The sequence below is a fragment of the Helicoverpa zea genome, chromosome 12, assembly GCF_022581195.2.
Source record: "Helicoverpa zea isolate HzStark_Cry1AcR chromosome 12, ilHelZeax1.1, whole genome shotgun sequence".
NCBI classification, from domain to species: domain Eukaryota; kingdom Metazoa; phylum Arthropoda; class Insecta; order Lepidoptera; family Noctuidae; genus Helicoverpa; species Helicoverpa zea.
Window position 1 is genome coordinate 6,694,980 of NC_061463.1, and position 19,313 is coordinate 6,714,292.

Below are 19,313 nucleotides of genomic sequence, written 5' to 3' on the forward strand. Positions count from 1 at the left end.
CCACAGTGATCTGTAAATAAGCAAGGAACTCGTCATATTAAGACCACCCATCCATGGATCGACTGCGCCAAGGGTTGCTTAACTTTGTGAACATTCAACTTGTACAGCTGTGACTTAGTTCATACTTAACTGATTAAAACTGTTTTCTAGTAAACTAAAAATCACTGACCCATATCTCGAATTATCTGCATTTAACTTCATACGAGCATATTAAATTAAAATTATTAATTTGAGCCCACAGGCTATATACCATACTTCGCGTAAAATATTGAGACCATTTATTACCATAGTAACTGGGTCCCAAGCTGCTGATAACGATAATCTGTGTTGATATGTCGGACAAGTATCTCGTGCAAACAGGTGTGAATGCAGCGAAATAATTAAATCTTTATCGTAATATTAGTTGTTGATACCAGCCACCTGACATCTGTACCTTAGGCTGCGTCTACACGAGGCATGTTGCTGGAGCAAGTTAACATGCGCAAGAGACAAATGACAAGCGACAAGAGTAGCGAGTGGGTATTTTGCTTTGGTACATGCTCGAGTCGCACGTATTTGAAATGCATGTATATGCGCAAGCTACTTGCACCGTGTAGATGCACCCTTAAGCCCAAGTTTACTGACCACATAAACGTCAGTTTTCTTAAAACAACTCCTAACTATTTTTCACATTCAACTTTCAAAGTAAGCAATTGTTTTCAGAAAACTGGCATATGTATATGTTGTCGGTAAACTCGGTCCGTAGTGTAATACCCATGCAAGTTTAATCTGTTTATGTTAATATGATTCAGTTTAAATTGCAAAGCGCCTACTGAATTACCGGTACAGCGATATAAGTGTAAGATTTGAACTATTTATGATATGGATCTGGTTACATGTAACAGATTATTGTATGTCTAAAGTCATGTCCAAAAACAGACAGATATGGGTTCAGTCAGATAGTGCGCCAATTTCTGCTTAGCATATGTGCATTGGAAGTGCGAAAGAATGTGTCAATGAAGTTCTGACAGTTCATAAGTAATTTTTATCGCTATTTGATTAACACGAGTCCGGTGCATTTTTCAGACAAAAATCAAGAAATTCATTTTCAATGACTTAAAAAAAAAACATAGATATATCCCTTAAATCTTACTAACTGTAATTTTATATAGATACTTTGGTCCCCTGTAGAATTGATGTGTAAAAAGCTCTTTTGAATTTGTTTTCTCCCGGAGTCTGCCCCGTTGTTATTTGATTGCACGACTAATCTGCTAAGGGCTAATAGACATAGACATAAGTACTTGTAAACCTTGAAGACATCTTGGAAGGTCGGGATTCTTATTGACAATACCTGTAATTTTCTTTTGACTGATAACATATGTACCTAACTTTCTATAAGAATATAGAAATGTATACATGTCGATCGGGATAATTCTCCATAAGTATAAACGTCCTTCAATTTATACCCTTGACATTGAAATTATATACAGGTAAGTATGTTTTTAACTCGTTCAGGAATTTTAGACGGATTCTGTTTCCATATAATGTCGGTTGTTATGTAGGCGTGAGTATTTTCGTTTCAAAAGAAACCATAATAATTTGTAGTTCCTTTTTGGACTCTTATAACGAAACTAGTTATTAAATTCATCCTATGCTACTATGAGTAACTAAGTATATATGTTATGAAATGGCATTATTACCTAGTAAAATGTGTTTTTTTTTTCTAATATTCAGTGAAGTACTAAACTAGAAACAAAATCCAACGAGTTTAACATACGCAAACGTTACACACTTATAAAGACATTTTAGAGGTATCATAGTAACTATTGTGAAAGAAATTAAACCAAGTAGATAAACAATAAAAAGAAACCCCTGGGGAAGCAAAACTTGTGCACGTTAACTAACTCGCGTAAGTGCAAAAATATGTCTTTATTTTGCTTTTTCCATGCACCTACCTCACAGTTGCTGGTCAGTGTCTAATCATTAATCAACGCAAGGCGTATTGCAAACACACGTGTGGCAAGGAGTTTAAAAATCAAACACAAGCTATGTATAAATTCATATATCAAAAAAATACATAATACAATTAACTAGGAAGCATATAATCTGAGCAAGTCACTAGGCAATGATATCACCAAATTCGTTTATAGGATGTATGGGGCGGATAAGTATCTGGCGAAGTAGGGTGCTGAGGGGGCGACGAGGGGAGCGGCAGGGGCGGCGACGTATGGTGCAGCTGCTACGTAGGGAGCTGTTACTACGGGGGCAGCCACGGCGTGATTCACGGCGTGTGCTGAGTATGAGCTGGCGTAGGGAGCCACGTACGCCGCGGGAGCGACAGCTGGGGCTACCAGAGCGGCGGGAGCAACCACGCCTGCGTTGGCGGTGGCGATGGCGAGGGCAAAAACAACCTGTACAAAACATCAATTAGCTATTGTAAACCAAATCTAATATAGTAAATTGTATCAGACTGCCTAAATTGTTGATTGCCTTTACAACTTAAGTAGGCGTGAAAGTCAACTATAGTGCGTATCCTAAGCAACAATATTCATTTCGCATTACTAGTATTTCCAATAGACAAATGGGGTGAAACATTCGAAGATTTCTTTGGATGCCTCGGAGCAACAGCATGATAACTCATGTGACTTTCGAACGCATTAAAGCAACATGGCGGATAATGTGACCACCTTAACAATGGTATAGGCACTTGTTTTGCACAAAGTTACTTAAGAGTTATCGGAATTTCAAGAATAGAAAACAAAATGCACTAAATTCACGATTAGGTAAGTTTGAAACAAAACACTCACAATGAATTTGGCGATCATTTTGCTTGGGTTGTGTGACTGCTCACTAGTGATTATACTGAAAAATCCAATGGACTGTGCCGTCTCCTGGGCATCGTCACGTTTTATACTACTGTTGATTTCGTTGAGCAATACAATGGACGAACCACGCATGGCTTAGTAATGCGCAGGACATCGCCACTGGCTCGCGGTTGATTTTTGACCCAGACTTGGTTGACGGACCGAGCATTCTAATTTGAACTCTGTGCATACCAATTTCACTGTACGTTATGTAACTGTCAAAAGGGAAATTCACTTGAACGTTACATACATTGTCATACTCATAATTGCATGTAAGGCGAAATCTAACTGTGTTATATGTCTATGATTGGAAGTAGGCCAGAAGAAATGAAATTGCGGAAAATCTTTGCTAAAGGACTTTCAGGAGTTATTTTTCAAGGCAATATACCTGTACCATGTATATACCTGTGTAGCATATGCACAATTGTAGTCCTGCATAAAGGAATAATGTTTTCCTGTGGGTAATTGATGATGTTCCATATAATGCTCAAGAAAAGACTTCTGTCATCAACGACATAATAGTTTGCTTAAATTACAATCACAGCTTCTAATTGTATCGCAGAAAGTACGTAACATCCTTAACTGCAACAAATACGTGTAATACTTTTGTGATCAATTATTTATCAAAATAAAACATATGTTTTCACCATCACTACAACACAGTTATCTTCATAATAGTATATTTAATTTTCTAACGTAGGTTAAAGTCTTTTTCGACATACTATCTGGCTTGTTCGTATTCACATATCTTGCAGCAGAAATTGCACATTGGCAAAGAAAAAAGTTTCACAACTAAAAGTTTCCCAATGTGCTCCATTTCTCCCCGCACGCCTCCGCGAATCCCAATTGACCGGCCGCAATACGTCAAATGTTTATTTGGTCAAACGGTATCTGAATCACAATAAACAAGGTATAAAAAGCCAATACTTTTTCTCGATAGGCACACTACACATCCTCTTTTCGTTAAGGAAGGTCTACTACCAAAACACGCAAGATGTTCTCTTTCAAATCTGTGAGTATATAAAAAAATATTTAAAATAAACATTGAATGGGTTTTCTATAGAATGTGTTTCACATATTAATATATTTTCTACTTTATAGATCGTGCTGATCGCTGCGGCTTTCACCATCGGAGCGGAATGCAGTGGAGTTGCGGTACCAGCGGTGGCGGCCGCACCATTAGTAGCCCCGGCAGCCGTAGGATATGCTCATGCTGTGCCCCAAAACATCCCACCTTACGCAGCGCAAGTCAGCGTAGTCAGTAAGGCACTCAACCCAGTGCTTGCTGCGCCTTTCGCTGCACCTTACGCCGCTGCTCCTTATGCTGCGTACGCCGCTGGGCCTTACGCAGCTGGACCTTACCTCGCAGGCCCTGCACCTGTCTTGCCTGGCCCCTACGCCGCTGGGTTGGCGGCCCCTGCTGCCTACGCCGCTGGGTTGCCGGCGCCCTACGCCGCCGCTCCCTACCCTTACGCCGCATCTCCGCTAGTGCGCGCCGCTCCCTTCGGTTATGCCCCAGCATACGTACGATAGAATAGAAGAGAACACTCGACTGACCTTCCTATAGAAAAGACGTGAATCAAAGATTAGATTTAATGTTTTTTATACTTTTTATATGAAATATATGTTGTTATAAAATTATGTGTGTCTTTGCATTGTTACACCAAAGTACCAATTAACATGAATTATTATAATCCGCTGCCTAATAACAACATTTTTACTTTTCGTAGAACGTAGTCGTATTACTTAAAAATATCAGAATGTTTTGATTACTTTGTCGAAGAATTCAAGTAAAATAACTACGATCTAAGTCGTACTTATAATAAACACAACATATTTAATAACAAAATAATAATTTACCTCGCTCTTAAATTTTGGTGCAATGGAACTGCACCAAAATTTTGGTGCAGTGGAACTGCACCAAAATTCAATTAAGTAAGTAAAATAATTAGTTTGAAGAGGCGCTTAATTTCTGAAAATCTAGATATTCAACATAATTTTCAATCAATATAATTGAAATAGTTCAACGTTTGAGATAGATCTATTATCTAATTGAATTGCGACCTAGATACCCTCTTCAGTTGTCGTGGAAAGCTCCTGTCATCGGATCCTGACAAAATAATCTTCGCAGGCAGCGTCCAATTGACCCTTCGATTAGTCGGATATTGAACTTGTAGGGGTTAAGTTATAGTTTTACACCCTGCCTTGCCTAGTGCTATCAGAATAACCAAAGGTGTGCCAAATGCCTCGTGTTTCTCATTGCAATAAATATAAAAATGTATTCAACACACTTCGAAATGAGGGCGCGGAATTAATTGCATTTTCCCTTTGAGTGTTTCTGTTGTTTGCAATCTGCATCAAGATCTATTAATTAAACAAACTGCACGTTTATTTGCAGAGGATATTAAAACATTTTCCATAGCGTTCACAACCTACATACTTATTTTTTTATTAAATTAGAATGTCTCTTAGAGATTTTTTTCATCTATAGTAAGTTAAAAAGTGAACCTAATTATTCGTATTAATTTAGTATCATAATTTTTAAAAACAAATCGGTCAAATGGAAATAAAATTAAAGCACAATGTATATTTTCATAATTTATTTACAAAATTTGGTATAAAAATGACTACATTAACTAGAAAACAATCATTACACTATATAACACCTAAACAAGACTAGATTCATTTCCACGCAAACTGTTTAAAGGCGGGCGCTGGGCCATACGGTACGGGAGCGAAGGGGGATACACTGATGGGAGCCCTGGCTACAGCCACGGGCGCGGGGCCGAAAGCAGGAGTGAACAGCGGAGCTGGCTGGGGCACTCCCACAGGCCTCACAATAGGAGAGAATGGTGCTGCAGGCAATGCAGGTACAGCACGAGCAAATACGGGTGTTGGAGCGAAAGCAGGGGCTATCCTAGGATATACTGGCGCTGCAGGGAACACGGGTGCAGGGGCAGGAAAGACTGGCGCAGGGGCGGGGAAAACAGGAGGAGGGGCAGCAAAGACTGGGGCTGGAGCGGGGAACACAGGTGCTGGTGGTGGGAAAACAGGGGCTGGTGCGGGGAAGACAGGCGCGGGCGCTGGTGCTGCGAATACTGGGGCTGGGGCTGGGAACACTGGGGCCGGAGCTGGGAACACTGGAGCCGGAGCTGGGAACACCGGCGCAGGGGCTGCGAACACTGGAGCTCGTGCAACCGGAGCAGGTAACGCTACTGGTGCAGCCACAGCGTGTATAGACCTCACTCCATTGGGGAAGTTGTAGAAGGGTGCATACCGCACCACTGACAAGGACTTGAAGGCAGGAGCGATGTGACCGATGCCACTAGCACTGCAGCTAGCTATGATGGCGATGGTAGAAATGACCTGAGAAAGAAAGTAAAGAATTATTAATATTTGTTTTATAATTTTAATTTATTGTTCAGCTCCAATGATCCAAGTAGGTACTTACTAATCTTATGCAGGACATTTTGATTTGATAATACAACTCGGTCACTCGAGTGTCAACGATGAAATGTATCGATGAATGTATTACATGTCGTTATATAGTTCATACTGTTGCAAGTATTACGTCTATGTTGGTAGTCGACGGTTTCACTTTCCTTAGGCAGGACTCGCGCATGCTCAATTAGGTGGCGTATGGGCACCATTGATTGCCGAATACGTCGAACTGTTGACCATTCATAGGAATATTATATAACTATAAATATTCGGTATACCATTAAGTGCCCTTTTAGGTCAAATGTTGCAGTTTGTTTTATGATAATGTGGTGCAACAAAGTAATTAAAGTAGTGATTATTATATTATTTCTAATCAATTTTGTTGTCTTCTCTTTTACATTTTTCTATTGTTTTTTATCAAAAGTCATCATACTTTTTAACCGACTTCCCAAAAAGGAGGAGATTCTCAATTTGGATGTTTGTATGTTTTGTCATCAAAAATCCAAGTCTATGGTAAGGCAATATCACATGTGTTATATGGAGAAATCTTTTGTCCTTCACTGAGCGTATTGACTCTGGCCTGTTACTGAGAAACTGCACAAAGAAATGACTGTAATGTTTTCCTTCAATAATCTCCACAATTTACTATGAATAGTCATACTTGTGACCTCACCAAAGCAAGATCAATGAGCCTATCCTATTTCTATGCATACCCATTACCCAATGCATAGAATGGATTAAGTTCCCCCTTTGTAGAACTAATAACTGAACAAATAACTAGGAATCTTTGTAAAGGTAAATTCATTCACAAAATTGAAACTTTTTGAAGTTACCCGAGGCGATGTTAAAACTTTATCTTACAAGATAAACAATTGTAGATAAAGTTAAAGGTTGTCCATTCATACCATCTGGTTTATAAAGTTACAAACAATAATAACAGAAATCAGTAAGGTTTACTTGCTTTCAATCAATAGGTATTGATTATGTGGTTTTATACCTAAGTAAAATTGTAGTTCCAATAATTAAATTGTTAACCTTGATAACCTAATATCTTAGTGATGTAATTATGATAAATGGAGCAGAAATTCTGCACTACCCATACATTAGTTTGCCTGTAATTAATTATTGTTTATTAACATGTTCGCAAAGTTACGAAACACATCAACCTGTTTATAATTTAAGAATGTAGTCACAACCATAAAAGTTGTCTGTCAAAAAAGTAACAATGGGAGTTCCTAATTTATCTAATTACATTCGAAACAGGTACAATGCTGAAAAATAATAAAATGTTTTCGATAGTAGTTATGTTTAACAGTTATGTACTTAGTAATAAATGCATGTAACTGATACATTGTAAATGATTTCCTGATAAATGTGCATGAAGTAAATGAGTGTCAATCATTTTGGTAAACGCTCGCCACTCGATATATCACTGTCGGACCAACAATTCGCTTTAGTTCGACAGTTCACATAATATATGAGCTCAGTTACCGGTAAACTCGACTAAACGATACTACGACTTTTATATAGACAAAACACAAACTCGTGTGTAAGTATTAGTAGCTTTCAACTGCGGTTTTACCGTCTCGTAGGAACTACTCCGCGCAACCGCATAAGGAGTAGCCTATCCTCGATGAAAGAGCTATTAAGAGGTACAGGAAGATTTTTTCAAAACGGTCTCATGGTTCCTGAGATAGTCGCCTTCACTAATAACATACCCTTCAGATTTATATTATTAGTTGAAGATATCAAAGAAAAATGTGGAAATAGTCATATTCTAACTAATATACGTTCTATCCGATAATATTATTCAATGTCCTTTTAAACTCTGGCGCTTTGCCTCGTAAAAGGGTTGTAAGTTTGAAGGATATTACAAAGCGGTAAGACTTTCATAAAGGCTAAACTTAGCAGGGACTTCCAAGTATTATGTTGTATCATTATGTTGCGAACCAAGTTTCTGGTGTCATAATGCACCATCTTTGTAGTGTAGAGTTTCTCATCTGTAGGACGTAAAGTGTATTTCAATCAATTTCCATTTGAACTCTATTAAAAAATATCTTTGTCTAGGCTAAAAAAATAAAGAGGAAACATTTCATTTTATTTAGTAAATGCTTCGAAAGTACTGAAACGATTTGAAAAATTCTTTCAGTAGTGGAAACCTACACTCTTAGCAATTAACATAGGCTATATTTTATCCTGGTACGGGTAGTAGTTCCGACGAGATGCGGGTGAAACCACGGGAAAACGGCTAGTAAAAAATATGTAATTTATTTTAATAAATTACATATTTTTTTCCTTATTGGCGGTCAATAAGGCTAAATATTTTGTTTGTGTTGTAATATTGGTGTTTATTATTCTTCATTATTGCAGTGCGTTTAATCTGAGAAAATGTGTAAACAATAAAACCAGTGTCAAGGATAAAATTTCCTGAGAAAATGGCCTCTTTTGTGTAAATTAATTTTGTGTTACCTGGTATTTTGTATTCGCTGAAAAGAAAGTCGTAAAGAAACAAACGATCCATCTTAATTATGTGACAGACTTACATTATTTGGATAAAATAAAAAGTGCCTTAATATTATAAAGCTAAGTAAAAAGAAGTGGCTGAACTTTGTGGGGTCAAATATGTATCTACTTAATTGGAATTTTGAAAAATTGTGTAGTCAAAAGTAGAATAAAAGAACAGTAGGTATTTTAGAATAAAAATAAAACTATATTTTAGGTACTTGATGACATTGTTTGCTTTTACTTAGTAATTCAGGTAACTAAGCGTAAAACAGTAAGACCCAGTTGCACCATTTAACCAGGACTAGCTGCCTGCCCATTGGTCAAATAGTTCGGGTATCATTATAATTACATGATGCAACACACCACAAGTATTTCTTCTTTTTCGTCTAGCCAAAAACAAAAGAAACATCAATTATGTAAATAGCAATCACTGAATTAGTTCACGAATGAAGGGCGCCCTCAATATTATGCGAAGTGAACAGAATCACCATGTATGAATCGAATTGTAATTACTTCGCGCGTCACTACTTCTACTGATTTATATTCAAGCGACCGCCGACAATACGGAGAAACGATCCTGCGGTAGGATACAGCCAAATTGCTTACTGTAATATCGACTTTATTCATAATGTATTCAAGGTAAGTTCTAGCTAAATCTACATAAGCGTAGTTATATTGATTTCAATTAAGCTAAATACTGACTTTATATAGAGTCCGCGTCAAACTGTACATTTTAATGTCAATCGTGACGTATATTGTATACAATTTTGTGCGATATTTTTGTAAGCAATCGGTTTCATTACAATGTCGTTTTAAAAGGTCTAACTTCCTTCGATTTGTTATCTTAATGAGTAGGATAACAATACAGATTTGATATTGCAAAATAATGTAGATGATAACTAGGTATATAGATAATGTAATGTAATGTGTAATGTGATAATGTATATAGGTATGGAACTAATTCACGTATCCAGATAAATAGTAGTGTACCTATAGCTTTTCAAGTGGGCTATCTAACACCGAAATATTTTGAAACCAAATGTAATCTGTCGCTGAAATAAAAAGTGCAAAAACAACTGCCAAAACTTGTGCTCCTTAATTGACCTTAAAAAGTTCTTAAAACTACGATTAGTGGGCACAGGCTGAAATACGAAATTGCAAAATCTAGAAGCCAGTATACACAGGTACAAACTTGGTAGTTTGTACAAAGGAAAACTAAGAAGGTCGCATTTCTAAGGCGGCACGTGTTTCGCAGATGGCAAAGAGTGAAAGAAAAGTTTACAAAACACATTTAGTCCCACGTGACTCTCGTTACGATCGTGTACAGGTTTTCAGCGTTTTTTGTTAAATGTTTTATAGAATCTTGAGTTTGACGAAATGCCGCCCACGGATGTTCTGCGTGCCCGGTGACGTGCGACGTGGCAGAGTGCACGAGCAAACATGTGACTGCGAGGAAATGGCAGACCAGTCGAAGTAGCGTGATTCCTGCATGCGGCTAAGATTTATGTAACATTTAGAACCACATTGAGCAAATCTTGGATATAACTCTTGAAAACACCATAAAAGAGCAGTTGGATCACATATTTATCATGCTTTAAAAGCAACCCATGCTTATACTTCTACGTACTAAGCAACAGGTAAAATATGACTGAACTGAGTTATATTATCGGTATCTAAAACTTTTGATGTACCTTACGATATTTGAAAACTAAAGTATTATATTATTAAAAAGCTTGTATGTTGCGTGTGTGCTTATGGTTATTTCCTTATTGCAGTTGGTCCTAATCCCTTTTCCTTTGGTCGGAGAGCTCGAAGTTTTCAAGTTCAAATAGGTATTGCATTTATAATAGTATTCGATTTTCCACATTTAAAAAAAAAGTAAGTTTTCCACTAAGTTCTACAAAATTAAAAAGAAAGTAGGCATACGCATGTATGTTTATGTAAACAAAATTAATATTTTGCAAGAGTACACAAATACATTGCGCATTATATTTGTTGAAATAAGACGTATTGAAACTACATTAGACCAAGCGGCTAAGTAGAAAGAAATATTGAGTACCAATTCAGTGCCTAAAATAACCAGTCTACTGCGTAGTTAGCTTCCTCGTCAACACTCGATCAAAGGAGATCTTACAAGTATCGCCTCATTGGTCGCTAAGGTAACCATTGTATCAACTGCCTAAAATTATGATAATTTCAGTCTAGATTCCATTCATGTACGTGTTTGCGGAAAGTTTAAGTGGATTTCTAAGAATACCACAAACATTTTTCCTAATGATTACGCACTTAGATATGTTCTGTTCATATCAAATCGTTTTGTACAGAAATAGGCCAGTATAGTTTCTCGTTTTGTTGAGGGGCTTCTTTATGTAACAAGTACCACGTATTGTTTGAAGCCAAATTACTTACTTTTGCCAAGGACTGTGGCCAAACTTCCTTGAAACTAAACCCAGAAATTCGATCACGCAAAATAACATGCGAATCTTGCTTCTTATATGGATTTATGGTGACAAGACTAATATAAATATTTCCAGCTTAGTTAAAGTAAGTGTGTAAAAAAAAACAAGTAGTTCTAGATAATAATAGGTATATTAGTCAGTATAAAAATGGGCTAAGAATCAGTCATTATTTACTTGAGGGCGATAAGAGGAGCAGAAGGGGCGAAGTATGGAGATGCCGCGTAGTAGGGAGCCGCATACCGGGCGAGAGCTGGGACCACTGGGGCTGGGGCGGCTACGTATGGGGCAGCTGCTGGGGCCACGATCCTGGCCGCAGGGGCTACGGCGTAAGGGGATGCGACGGCGTAAGGAGCAGGGGCGGCGACTAGAGGAGCAGGGGCGGCGACTAAAGGAGCAGGAGCAGCGACTAAAGGAGCAGCGGCAGCGTACAGTCCATTGTGGTTCCTGGCTACATATTGCGAGCTAGTAGCAGTGACGAAGGGTGCAGGCGCTGCAACCACGGGTGCTGCCGCCACTAAGGGAGCTGCTACTGCACTGGGCTTGGCAGCGGCGAAGGCCAGGGTGGCGAGGAAGAATACCTGGAAGTTACAAAAATAATTAATTATAATTACAAGTAGTGGTCATTAGAATGCATCGAGTATTGCACAAGTTGCATATTTAAGAGTGGTCGTAATTAATCCGAAGGGCCATCCTAAGGATAAGTAAGGGATTCACATAGCAAGCCCTTATTTCACTGTATGATGTATCTATCTTCCCAAATTCAGTACTTTTAAAAACACTATTTTTCAATATTTAGAATACTCACAATCTTGTACATGTTGATAGGTTTGGTGATGTCTGTCTGTTGAACAGAAGATGTGAGTGTGATGTCCATAGTTTGGTGACAATACCTTTTATACTGTAAGCAAGTAAGATTCACCTTGTGTTCCGTTTCGTCACCGATTGCAATGGCTCGTTAGACGCTGGGCACGCAACGGGGACGCGTATCATTACGACAGTAAAGCTGGTCAGATTTACATTATTGGACTACTTCACTAGTTTTTTTACCAAACAATGGTTTGTTTTCAGATTTAAAATAATAGTATTAAAGTGTAAGTACATAGTAATATAAAATGATACATTCAAAAAAAACTTTTTTCTTTCGGATGCAATTGGGTAAATTAAATCGTTAATTTCATTTAATTCTCACTAAGTTTTGTTTGAAGTAGTATTAATGTTGTGCGAGCCTCACGTAACCCACACAAGAAGATGTCAGAATGTCAGGGAGAATAGCTACGGGAAGTGTGTTTGTCAATAATATACGTCAGTACGAGCTAAATGCCTTTAATGCACTGTCATAACATAACTAATACATATAGGAATTAGGTCGGTTTCGTAATTCGACCCGACAATGAACAAAGAATACTTAATGCTAAATTATGTATTTTAAATAATGGCTTGCACATATTGCCAACAACAACAAAAGACTACTTATGCATATGAAAAAATACAATAAAAATAAAACATGTAAAAAGAGATTATATAAGTAAATCATAACGTTTCTAAATAGACAGTTGTATGAAATTGTAAATAGTCCACTACGGTTTTGGTAAGGCATCAAACTTAATTGTCCTGTTTAATGCAGGGGACGTGGCCCTGTCCACGCTGAATCTTGAATCACTGATTTCGCGAAATGTTGACATAGTAGTGTGTCGCGCACTCACACCACTTTCACTCACTGCATCACTCACAACACTATCACGACTCCGACTGCGTTTCAAGTCGGAACCTTGGGCTCGCTGTTGTTGCTGCTGCTGCGCCCTGTTGACATGCCGTCTTGTCAGCCATTTTTTCCCGAGTCGGAATATGGTATAAGCCATAAGAACCAGTACCACCAGGATCAACGTTGAATAGATAATTGTGTAATGCGTAGTATCACTCATCGCATCAATTTGTTGCAAGTTTTGATTTTTCAAGTCTTCTAGTTGCTGTTTTATAGATTTATACATGTCATTATGATTTTCCGTCTGATACTCTAGAGGAATCTGTACAAAAGAAGAATTGATGATATCATTCATCGGAGACATGGATCGTGCTTTAGGAATCTCAATATGTGGTTGCAGAAATAGTCTATTGCTATAATCATGCTCCGCTTGTATGGTAAATGTGTCTCCTTTAACCATGCAACCTTGACCTATATCCATCAAGCCACTGCCCTGCAATTGTTTTGTATTAAGACCAGCTGGACACAAAATGCGAACTTTGCATTCCCGGCAACATGAGTATAGCCACGCGCCGGGCGATTGTAATTTAATCCAGTTATCGGTACATTGTCTGAGCTTCGTCCGACAAAAGGTGTCATTATTATTGTTGTATAAACTCATTGTACATATTGACTTGTCAAAGTGGACATTAATCATGGGAATACTTTCGTAGCATATCAACTTCTCATTCTGATATCTCTGACATGTTTTTATGTCGTTTTCCGTCATTGGTATAATCACATCTTTTTTCATGTTCACTGCAATGTAGGGAGTTATGGGAATGTTGTAAATGGTTTTGTCACTAATTATTACTGGCAAAGATATAATTTTACTAAGTTCGAATTGATTCGGACTAAGTAGTGGAATTCTAATTTCTGTAATTAGAAAAGCTTTTGTTACTTTGGCACGCATTTGTATCAATTGATATAATTCTCTTCCAATAGTAGTGGGTACTATCAGTTCACCCTGTAGTCGTCCCGAGATGAGATTGAGCTGATTTTGTAATTCATTCGGCGATATTAGGTGTATGTCAATTCGCCCTTGGTGGATGTTTGTAATAGTGTCAACTAACGTTTCCTGAACTCTTCTTAAGTTAGACAGTATAACATCGACAGACACCGCCGTTGTTAAGGTAGAAAAAGCTTGCATTTGGTGATTTGTTACCTGACGCACTTCGTTAAGAGCCGCTGTCATGTTCTTTAGGTGTTTGTTAATGTACTGGAAGTGACTGTTCATTATATCTTCATTGCGTTTCAGGATGTTATTTTCGGCCTCCAAAATCGATGTTTGATTTCGTATCATATTCAATAAATGCCCTTCATTATTTTTAATTGAAGTTATATCGCTTTCGTATTTTTCTGCAAACTTGTCATCTAGAACACCGAATAAAGAGTTAGCGATATTTCCTATGCCATTTATTAGTCCTCTTTTCACCCGTGGCGGACTCTTAGCTTGCAATAATTCATTGTAATAGTTAATTTCATTTAATTCGTGTTCAAACTGTGAAATTATTGGTTTAAATATCACTTCGTCCTTACTTAAATCTTTAAAATGATTAACATAATTTTGAATGTCAGCCATGTTCTGCCAATATTTTGTCATATTGTAGTAAACGACCATCTTCCATTGATCTTGGACGATTCTCATGTCAGCGATTTTGTCAAAATAAAGCGTGTTTGTATTGGTAAACATAGTGATATTAAAGCTTTGTTGCATAGAAGGAACTATCAGCGTCAGGAGCAAGGTTAACATAGCTACGAAATACGAGCGACTTGTTTGTTTTCTATTCCTATTGCTACGATGGGATCTTTCAGTAGGCGTGTTGTCATTTTTCTCTTCTTCATGTTTCCGACTGACGTCGCTATCTTCTGGGCACACGGGTAAGGGTGTTAGTTTTATAATAGGTCGTTTTAAGTATCCGTTCTTGGTTTTTAATGTCACTACACGAACACATCCATCTTTTCCTGGATGTACTTCCGTTATCTTCCCCATTGCCCATTTCGACGGTGGCATATTCTCTTCGTTAACCAAGACAATGTCATTCACTTGTACGTTTGGTTTACCGTGATGCCATTTACTGCGAGTTTGCAAACGGTGTAGGTATTCTTTAGACCATTTGTTCCAAAATGATATATGCATTTTTTGCACTAACTGCCAACGAGTATGTGGGTGATGAGGTTCTTCCGGATCTTCTAGAGGCGTTGATAGCAATGGACCCCCTACCAGAAAATGACCAGGTGTCAAAACCTCTTCTTCCATATTCTCTGTCAAAGCATACAGTGGTCTTGAATTGACGCAAGCTTCTATTTGTGTTAACAACGTGTAAAACTCATCAAATGTCAATTTTTGTTCTCCGATAACGCGTTTAAGATGGTGTTTGACACTTTTTACCGCGGCCTCCCAAAGACCCCCGGCACTTGGCCATGCCGGCGCATTGAAATGCCAAGTGACACCCATACTGCTAATGTCATCTAAGAAATCGGTGTTAATGCTGTCCAAAGCCTCCTTATACTGTTTGCTTAGAATTTTTGCTGCACCAACAAAATTGGTACCATTGTCAGAATAAACATGTTTAGGTACTCCACGGCGTCCACACATTCGTTTAAAAGCAGCTAAAAATGATGCACTGCTCAAATCAGTCACTAACTCTAAATGCATAGCTTTTGTAGAGAAGCAGACAAATACGGCTATGTAGCCTTTTAAGGTTTTTATGCCCCTGCCTTTACTTGCTTTTATATCCACAAATCCCGTGAAATCCACGCCGGTGTGTGTAAATGGACGTGATGGTGTCACTCTGGGCTCTGGAAGGTTACCCATGATTTGCTGTGGACTTCGCGGATTATGTCGCATGCATTGGACACATTGACGAATTCTTTTCTTGACAGTTCTGTTTCCAGATATAATCCAATAATGGTAGCGTGTATACGCTAGCGTAAGAGTGGCACCCCCATGAAGAGTTCCTTTGTGAGCCTCGTCAATGATGAGGCGTGTCAAATGAGAGTCTTTTGGCAAAAGAATGGGATGTTTTCCGTCATATGTCAAGTTAGAATGTTTCAATCTCCCGCCGACTCTCAAAATCCCATCTTTATCTAAAAACGGATTTAATGTCAACAGCGAACTTTTGGATGAAACAGGTTTATTCTTCATAATATTATTTATAGTCTCGCTAAAGTGTTGTGCTTGGACTGCTTTAATTATTCTTTGTAAAGCTGATTTCATTTCATTTGCAGTTAAGTAATTATTTAATGCAAAGTTATTTCGTCGCGCGCGCTGTATGAAACGTGATATCCAACAAATAATCCTCACGACTCGTGTCACGTTACTGTGTTTATTTAATATTTCAATTATAATAGACGGTGTAATTATTTGTGTTACACATGATGATCTGGCGTTTTTGATCTCTAAATTGGGAGGTTCAATTATTGGTAGTTCTGCATTGATATCATTCTTGAGCCACGAAGGTCCATTCCACCACAACTTGTTGTCCAATAGTTGCGAGGGATTTAAGCCCCTGGTAGCGCAATCTGCTGCATTTTCCTCCGACTTCACGTGCCTCCATCGTGACGCAGGTATTATGTCAACAATTTCACGTACCCGATTCGCAACAAAAGTTTTCCACCTTGACTGGTCGCCTTGAAGCCACCCCAGTACCACCATGGAATCTGTCCATCCGAAAGTCTCTGCTATCACGTTTTCTGGCAATGATGTTTTTATCTTATTTATTAGTTTTGTCAGTAGAACGGCAGCGCAAAGTTCTAAACGCGGTAGAGTAGCAGGCTTTTTGGCGGGCGCGAGTTTTGTTTTTGCAGCCAATAATGTCATTAAAATTTGACCATTCTCATCGTTTGTTTTAGTGTAAACCGCACATGCCATTGCCTTCTCCGAAGCGTCAGAGAATCCGTGCAACTGAATAGGTTTTTCAGTATTTCCTATCCATCTAGGTATGTCAAATTGCTCTATATTCCTTAAATCGTCCCGGATCTTGATCCATTCTTGTTTGATGTCCTCAGGAATTGGATCATCCCATGTAGTCCCTGTATACCACAGCTTTTGAAATAAGATTTTTGTTTTTATTGTAATAGGTGCTAACCAACCTAATGGATCAAATAACTTAGACATATCCGATAGCATCATGCGTTTTGTGTATTTGTCAGCTGTCTTATAATTTATTTTATTCTCAAATGTAAAGGAGTCCGACGTTGGTTCCCACTTAAGTCCAAGAGTTTTTGTCGATTGTGCACATTTAAAATCGAGGCTTGTCAGGCCTAGTTGATCTGGATTTAAGTGATTTAGAAGTTCAGGTGTGTTGCTGGACCATTTACGCAAATTGATGCCTGCACCTTTTAACATGTCAATTAGTTCAGTTTGCGTTCGTTTTGCAATGTCAGCATTATTATTTCCTGCCAGCAAATCGTCGACGTATGCATTTTTTAATACGATGTTCGCTGCTAACGGATACCTATTTTTCTCGTCTTCCGCAATTTGTTTTAAGGTTCTTAAGGCTAAAAAAGGTGCTGCTTTTGTGCCATATGTTAACGTGCATAACTGATATTCCTCTATACTCTTCTTATTCCTCCATACGATTTTCTGCAGATGCTGGTCAGCGTCATGGACCAATATCATTCTATACATCTTCTCGCAATCTGCTACATAGACATATCTAAATGTTCGCCAATTGATCATTAGTCCTTGGATGTCATTATGCAACTTTGGGCCACACTCCATCAAGTCATTGAGGCTATAACCTGACTTCGTTTTGGCTGACGCATTGAATACTACACGTAATTTTGTTGTAGTGGAATCTTCTTTATGAATGTCATGGTGGGGCAAGAAACATTGCGGGTTCTTTTCCTCCAAGCATTTCTTCATGTGCCCGAGTGCTATATACTCGTCAATGAATTTGCGATAGTCTTCATGCAATTTGTCATTCTTGGCTAATCTAGTTTCCAAGTGCTTCAGCTGTGCAATGGCTTTTGGTTTCGATGGACCTAAATGCGTTTCAAAGTTCTCTCTCATCGGGTAGCGCACGACATATTTCCCGTTGGGCAATCTCTGGGTAGTCGATGAATAAAAGTCTTCACACCACTGCTCTCTTTCTGTCAATGCATTTTTTTCAACGACCTCTTCCATTTCCCAGAACCTCGATATGTCGTCTTCTTTATTTAACACTACATGACAGTTAAAACTTGAACAATTAATGTTTCCCGACAAAATCCAACCAATTCTGGTTTGCTGAGCGATCGGCTGTTGTGCTGACCCTCGCAATAGTCCATTCATAATTATCTCGGAGTAAACTTTCACGTCAAGTAAAATGTCAATGGGACTCGAAATATGATAGTCGGGATCAGCTAATTTTATATTTTGTAAATGAGGATAAGTTTTCTTTGCAAATGATGCATTTGGTAAGTTATTAATAACTTTTGTCATGATAATTGCTTCAGTTACAAACTCAAAGTCCTCGTAAATAGACTTGCAACAAAGTGTCATTTTGCCCTTTCCCTTCGTAGGGGCGACGCCTACACCACACACTGCTGCATTAATGTGTTGGCGACGAAGACCTAGTAATTGTGCGGCATTTTCTGTAATAAGGGTTATCTGTGACCCCTGATCCAGAAGAGCACGGAATGTCATGTAGGTGCCATCTGCTGCTTTTACCTGAATTTTAACGGTTGTCAATAATATTTCATCACTATCGCTGTCAACATGGTTTGCATTTTTGTTTACGTTGCGCAAAAATGAACTGGAGGTCGATGGCATCAACTCATGGTCACTAAGTGCGTCATGTAATAAAGAATTATGTGCTTTATTGCACATTTTGCAGCGTTTGGTCGAATTGCAAATACCTTTTTCATGTCGATACAAACAATTCTGGCAAATGTCATGTTTTGCAATCGATTTTAATTTCATTTCCGGCGACATACTTGCAAATTGTCTGCACTGATGTAGCGCGTGATCAAAATTGCACACTGGACACTTGTCACGTTTGAAATTGGTGTAATATGCCCTGGAAAAACCAAGCTTTTGAGATGCATTTCGATCTTTTCTGTCCGTTTTGTCATATTGTGTCAATGGTTTTCGAAATTTTTGTAATGTCAAGTCTTCTCTCTTGCGAATTGGTTCTAACGCTGTGAATTTAACTTCTAAAAATGAGAGGAAATCTTCTATTTTTGCCAACTCACGCGGGCTTTTCCTCTGCTCTTGGTAGTCTTGATAGGTGTCGGTATCAAGCTTCTTGGACAGTAAATGCACTAAAAGTGGACCCCATGTCGACGTTTCCACTCCTAAATTTTGTATGGCATGTAAACATTCCTTACTTACGTCAT

General features: G+C 38.4%; 3 protein-coding genes across 3 annotated transcripts; 1 reads left to right on the top strand and 2 right to left on the bottom strand.

Annotated features, from left to right (window-relative positions):
• Positions 1-2,026: 2,026 nt before the first annotated feature.
• On the bottom strand, positions 2,027-2,936 carry LOC124635443 (cuticle protein 63-like). The gene is made up of 2 exons (XM_047171324.1): positions 2,787-2,936; positions 2,027-2,390 (listed from the first exon to the last, which is right to left on the bottom strand). The coding sequence occupies exons 1-2, from the start codon at positions 2,934-2,936 to the stop codon at positions 2,124-2,126; spliced, it is 417 nt and encodes a 138-aa protein (XP_047027280.1). The 3' UTR covers positions 2,027-2,123.
• An 852-nt stretch (positions 2,937-3,788) lies between these two features.
• LOC124635442 (translation initiation factor IF-2-like) lies at positions 3,789-4,484 on the top strand. The gene is made up of 2 exons (XM_047171323.1): positions 3,789-3,855; positions 3,945-4,484. The coding sequence occupies exons 1-2, from the start codon at positions 3,838-3,840 to the stop codon at positions 4,374-4,376; spliced, it is 450 nt and encodes a 149-aa protein (XP_047027279.1). The 5' UTR covers positions 3,789-3,837; the 3' UTR covers positions 4,377-4,484.
• A 984-nt stretch (positions 4,485-5,468) lies between these two features.
• LOC124635346 (calphotin-like) lies at positions 5,469-12,378 on the bottom strand. The gene is made up of 4 exons (XM_047171225.1): positions 12,054-12,378; positions 11,423-11,826; positions 9,916-9,931; positions 5,469-6,209 (listed from the first exon to the last, which is right to left on the bottom strand). The coding sequence occupies exons 1-4, from the start codon at positions 12,120-12,122 to the stop codon at positions 5,526-5,528; spliced, it is 1,173 nt and encodes a 390-aa protein (XP_047027181.1). The 5' UTR covers positions 12,123-12,378; the 3' UTR covers positions 5,469-5,525.
• Between the last annotated feature and the right edge of the window lie 6,935 nt (positions 12,379-19,313).